General features: G+C 56.2%; 1 protein-coding gene across 2 annotated transcripts in view; it reads right to left on the bottom strand.

Moving 5' to 3' along the window:
• Positions 1 to 766: 766 nt before the first annotated feature.
• Positions 767 to 6,172, bottom strand: part of SLC8A2 (solute carrier family 8 member A2) — a 31,852-nt gene continuing 26,446 nt past the window's right edge. For both annotated transcript variants that reach the window (XM_073886589.1, XM_073886588.1), the window contains 2 exons: positions 3,656 to 3,934; positions 767 to 2,218 (listed from right to left, as the gene is read on the bottom strand). In XM_073886589.1, the coding sequence (XP_073742690.1) occupies positions 1,842 to 2,218; positions 3,656 to 3,934 (656 nt within the window). In that variant the 3' untranslated portion in view covers positions 767 to 1,841. The remainder of the gene's footprint in view (positions 2,219 to 3,655; positions 3,935 to 6,172) is intronic.

Below are 6,172 nucleotides of genomic sequence, written 5' to 3'. Positions count from 1 at the left end.
TCTGATCAGGCAAATCTGGGTCCTCCTCTTTTGTGTTCCCAGGATGCCCAGTGAAAAGGAAGAGTTTGTGGCTGGTGGAATGGGGGGGTGGCTAGGAAAGCTCCCGGGTGAGGCGTGGGGGCGTGGCTAGGAAAAACTGGGTGGTCATTGGGGGCGTGGCTAGGGAAAGCTCCCGGGCGCTGCGTAGGGGCGTGGCTAGGGAAAACTGGGTGGTGAATGGGGGAGTGGCTACGGGAAGCAAGGGTGGACTTTCAGTGTGGCTGGTGCATGTGGGTGTCCTGGAGAGGACTGGGGGCATGGAAAAACCCAGAGTACCTGATCTGTTCCACAGTTGCCCAAGTCTCAGAGACCTCATTAGCTCCCTCTTCTAGAATCCCAAGGGCTGACGGGAAGACTGTTTTTTCAGGCAGAATTTCAAATTTTTATGGCAACTTTTACAGAAATCACAGAGAAGACACAGCGACTGGTGCTGATGAGCTAGGAGTAGAGAAAGGGGAGTGGGTAACAGGTCTGGGATGTTGGGGTGATGCACAACAGGACGATAGAACGCTAAAAACCTGTGGGAAGCAGGGTGTTATGGGGGTTGCAGGGTGATCCTCAGGGTCCCAAGCAGTGGGCAGCACTCCGCACAACCCAAGTGTGTCCTTTGGGCAGGAAACAACAGTAAGAAAATGCAGATGGCCTACCAACAGATGGGTGGCCTCCAAAGTTAAAAATGCCCACCCAGACCCCCTGGCCCCTGTCCCACCCTCCCACCCATCCCTGCTCCCCATCAGGCAGAGATGTGGCAGCATTTGCTGGCTTGTAGCATTGGTCCTCTGGGACCCTCGGTCTCCTCTTCGAGGGTCCTGCCTGGATTGGCTGGCACTGAGGGCAAAATGAGCCTTCTAGATTGTCAGGGGAGATGGCTGGACTCCCTTTGATTCCTGGCCTCCTCCCCAAAGCCAATTCTCATGGGTGGGGGGGGGGGGGAGTCTGCTGCCCTCACAAAAGGAAAGTCTGTCACCCCCTTTCCCCAAGACATGCACCCTCCCGCGTCCCCCCTCCCCCAAACACACTATATATACACACAGGCCCCACCCCTTCCAAGGCGTGGCTGGGCTCTCAGAGGTAGTGGAGGCGAGTGGGGGCGCTGGAATGTGAGAAGTTGCAGGTTCAAATGTGCCTCCTCCAGCTCTGAAACCCCAAACTTCTCCCCTCCCTTCTCCAAGCCTCGAGAATTAGTGTCCTCCCAAGGGCCTGAGTGGAGAAATCAGGGAAGGTGTGGCCCCCTTATGCACGCACCTACCTGTTCCTCCGCCCCACCCCCGGGGGCTGAACAGAGCTCCCTGAGGGTTGGGGAGAAGGGCTGAGAGCGGGGGACATCCTGGGATGGATCAGCCTCCTTCAAAGGTCCCCCAGGGAGGGCTAGGTTCTGAGGCCCTGGGGCACAGGTCCCTGGTGGTCAGGTAGTGGTGCGGGTGTGGGGGGGGAGATCCTCTAGGGGAAGGGGGTCGTAAGGGATAGGGAAAGGCTGGGTGTCTAGAGAGACCACGGTAGATTCTCTAGAAGGTCACTGGGTAGGGGGCGGTTCTCTAGGGAGGGGCCTCGAGGTGAAAATGTCCCCAGGGGTGTGGACAGTGACTAACACGGATGGGCTACAGTTGCGGGTACCGCGGGGAGACTCCCGAGGGGAAGGGAGGAGGATGTTAGTGGGGACAGAGGGCGGGGCTATCAATTCCCAGGAGGAAGGGAGGCTGAGTCCCAGGAGAGGAGGCTGAATCTCTGGAGGACAAAGGAGACGCGGGTCCAGAGCAGGGGCAGCCGAGTCTCTGGGGCGGGGGCGGGGGGTGGGGAGGAGGCTAGAAGCCCCGGATGTGGCAGTAGGCCTCGAGGCTGGCGAAGAGGATGTAGAGGAACCAGAGGCCCAGGAAAAGCGCGGTGGTGGCGAGCTTGGGGCCGCGCGGGCCGCCCAGCTCGCCCCCGATGTGCGGCCGGCGCCGGTACAGCAGCACGGCGATGCCCACGAAGGCGAAGACGGTGAAGAGCGTGACGGAGAAGGCCAGCGTGCCGGTGCGCACCTCGAACGGGCGGCCCTGCACCGCCCAGTACACGGCGGCCACCGACCAGGCCACGCCCAGGCCCAGGAACACGTTCACGGCGTTGGAGCCCGTCACGTTGCCGATGGACGCGTCCGCGCACTGGTCCTGCAGCGCCGCCACCTTGCTGGCGAACGTGTCTGCGTGGGCAGAGACACGGCGGTCAGAGGGGCCCCGCGGGTCCCCGACGCCTGCTCTCCGTAAGACCCGGCGCCACCCCCATGGCGCCACCCCCATGCCCCGGACGAGCCAGATCGCGCCGTGTGCCCTCCCCGCCTCCCGCTGCTGTAGCTCCGCACCTGCGGCCTTGACCCCACCCGAGAGGCCAAGCGGCTCACGGTGCCTACGCCTGCTCGCTACAGAACCAGCTGCCTGCTTTCTATGAAACTCGCTGCCTGCTTTCTAGGTCTGCATTCAGTGGTATCCACTACCTACTTTCCGTGGCATCCGCTGCCTGCTTCCTGTGGACTCGCTGCCTGATGGGGGGTGGGGGGCAGTCTCTGCATTCTATGGGGCCTGCCGCCTACTTTCTCTGGGACTCACTGCTTTCCATAGGAATCACTCTCCGCATCGCGTGAACCCACCGCCTATTTTTCTACTGGCCCAGTCCTCCCATTGCCACCTGGCTGGACAAAATTTGTGTTAGGTTCCATGCTCACGCGATCCTGTTCCTGTCAATTCTCCCCCGTGGTTTCTGTCAAGTATACAGCCTGGTTTCTATGGCCTCTGCCCACTTTTGAACATTTTGCTAATAACTCAGACCTCTGGTACGGAGCGCGGGCATCAGGGAACGATTCACAGTAGTCTACGGGACCCGCCGCCTGCTTTCTAGGCCTCCAGCGCCACCACCCGACTGGTGAACACATCCACGTGGGAAAAAAAGGTGTCAGGCTCCCCACATCTGGTCTTCCCACTCCTGTAAGAATTTCTGTCTGGGCCCCCTGGTCTTTAAGGGACCCTCTCTCAGGTTTATTTGGGAAGAGGGCGATCATGGACATTGTGTTTCCATGGGACATACACTACAGGCTTTGAGGTCCCACTGTCTTATTTCTATGGCACCCCGGCCTCCAACATCTAGTTTCGACTCTGCTCTCTCATCTTAGTTAAAGCTTTGAGACTCATTGGCCTCGTTCCTGTCATGGCCACCAACATGGTTCGATGGAATCTTCCACGTGGTTTCTCGAGGGGAAGGGAATTAACATCTTGTTTCTTTGGCACCCACTGAATGGTACCTATGAAGTCCCCACCTTATTTCTATGGGACCCCTCTCCTACCTTTCTCTTCAGTGCCCCACCTTCTTTCTGTGGAATCCATCGTCTGGTTTCTACATCTCCCACCACCTTAGTTCTATGGGAGAGTACACCCGGTTGCTTTTGGGGAGGGTTCAGTCTGTATATTGAATCTACAGACCCCCCGCTGCCTAGTTACTATTATGTTCCATCATCATATCTCTAGGGGACCCACCATATGGTTTCTGTATGACTCCACCACCTGATACCTGCAGAACCTTTCTTTTAGGCTCTACTGTCATACTTCTCTGAGACTCTACCCAGACAAGCAGTCTCCCAGGGGGTTACCGGGGATGGAGGTGCCCAGGGCCACGAAGACTACAGCGTTGACAGAGTCCTTGAGCCCAACGGTGCAGCCAAAGTGGGAGGCCAGGTCCCCGATGAGCGCGGTGAGCAGGCCGATGACCAGGATGCAGACGCCGAAGCAGGCCCAGCCGTGGCAGTACTCGGTGGGGGGCACACAGGCGAAGAGCACCTTCCAGAACACCGTCAGGAAGTGCATGACGTAGTCAAAGCAGGAAGGCAGCCGTTCCTCCCGGGACCCGTCCTCCTCCTCCTCCTCGTCCCCTGTGGGCACACGACCCAGCTGGGGCACACGCCCATGCCTCCTTCTTCCTCGCCTACAGACCCCTCCCATTCTGTGCAATTTCCAGGCAGTGAGTTCCCTAAAGCGAATTGCTTTCCCAGAATCCCTTGCAGCTAGGAGAACGTACGGGCCCAGATAAAAATAGTCGCTTTTCCAGAATTCCTTGAAGATAGAGGCTGCGTGCCCAGCTAAAAATATCTGGCTTGCTAGGATCCCTTGCTGCTAGGGGTGGTCACCTCCCTAGCTAAAAAAAGAGTCGTTTTCTCGGAAGCCTTTACAAGTACCATCTACAGACAGCCATCTCTGTAGCTAGAACTATTGACTTGCTCTGATTCACTGCAGCGAACCGTAGCCACATACTCAGCTAATGGTGCTTAGTGTCCCAGAATCCTTTGCAGCTAGAGCGCCAGCCAGATACCCAGCTAACATTATTCACATTCCCAGAATCCCTTCAGGCTAGCAATAGCCATGTCCTCAGATAAAATATTAACTTTCCTGGAATTCCTTACAGCTAGTGGCAGTCCTGTCCTCAGCTAAATACTTGCTTTCCCACAATCCCTTGCAGCAGTGGCCATGTGACCCAGTCTGGCAATGAGGCCTAAACAGAGGGTTTCCGGCAGGCTCCGGCTTTCCTGACACAGGCACGGTGTTACGGATCTGTTTTTCTGAACCATGTCAGGGATGCCTCACTCACCATTAGAGTTGTCTGTGTCACGTATTGTGACGGAATTTCACCTGCTTTTGACTTGTAACAGGAAAGCACAGATGAAATGTTTTGTCTACCTTGCCCTAAACTGAGAAGCATAAAGCAATGAATGAGAAGTAGTGAACGACTCCAGTGGCCAAGCACTACATCCGGAAGGACGCCGATAAGGAACAGTGTAACACTCCTTGCTTCCCTGCTTCCTCTTTCTGCCTGCCTGGAATGCAAACATGACACCTGGAGGTGCGGCAGCTGTCTTGCAACCACGAGGGCAAACCGCTGAAAGTGGGAAAGAGAAATGAAGGAGGAGCCCGGACATTTAAGGATGTTACTGAGCTGCCAACTCTTTATCGCCTCCTATGGATTTCTTGGTTCTGTGAGAAAAAGAAACTCCAGTGTGCTTAAGCCACTGTGGTTGAGTTTTCTGGTGTTTGCTACTGAATGCATTCCTAATTGGCCACAGTGAGACATGGCCAAAGTCAGAGTGGGGAGAACACACTCTTGGGAGGGAAGGGGCTGCTTTCATTGCATCTCTTGGGGGCTTTCCCTGCTCTGCTTCAAATCCTGCCTTGGTTTCCTCCTGCCCTTAGACCCAGGCCCACACTCCTGCGCTTGGGATTTGAGAACCCGCAGGCTCTGGCCTTTGCTTACTTCTCTGGCCTTTCCCATCAGGCGAGGCTCTTCTTCAGCCTTTCCCATGGAGGGAGCCTCATGGTTATGTCTATGGCTCTGGGGCTACCTCTCTGGTGTCAAACCCTGCATCTGCTGTGTGATCTTGAATCAGTGTCCTAACCTCTCTGAGCTTCCAGATGCCTATCTGAGAAATGGGAGGAGGAACTGGACCAGCCTCAAGAGAAGGCTGTGATGACTACATGAGTGAGGCCACAGAAAGTACTCTCCGTGCAGCCTGGCCCACCTCCAGTGTGACGGTTATTGTTTGAAGGCCCCTTTTAGTGCCTGGGGAGATTCACTGATGCTCCAAACCAAGGCCACCCTGCAAAGAGCTTACAGTTGAGGCAGGGAGGTAAAGGATATAATACAAGAGCACCTCTGCCTGCCAGACGGGACATGATTCACCCTCCAAGGGGGTGAGAACTGCTCTTCTCCGGCAGCGCCTCAAGCAGCTTTGGGCTCACATCAAGGATGGAAAGGCATTTGGTGAACAAAGTGCAAAATGATCAAGCACCGAACCAGATACTTGGGAAACATCTGTTAAGTGAGGTCATACAGGAAATGGACTTCCAAGCTGCCTGGCACTCCACTGTCCCCGTCATCACTGTCACCATCAGGATGGTTACTTATCACTGGTATGGTTCCCCCACCCCCCTCACTCCTTCCTCCGATCTAATCAGTTGCTCTCTACAGACTCACCGGCTGACTCGGGTTGGCCCTCCGTAACCACCATCTCACACCTTCTCCTCTTCCCTAAGCCTGGAGGGAGGGCCGTGGCTCCCCAGCATTCTTGGGTAGAAGCTCCAATTACTCATCACATCGTCACGCCCCACCCCAGCCTCTC

This window comes from Callorhinus ursinus, unplaced genomic scaffold (assembly GCF_003265705.2).
Source record: "Callorhinus ursinus isolate GAN/ISIS: 27379988/994484 unplaced genomic scaffold, GSC_fseal_2.0 scaffold71, whole genome shotgun sequence".
NCBI lineage: Eukaryota > Metazoa > Chordata > Mammalia > Carnivora > Otariidae > Callorhinus > Callorhinus ursinus.
The sequence above is the reverse complement of the archived record's forward strand: the minus strand, read 5'-3'. Positions and strand labels throughout refer to the sequence as shown.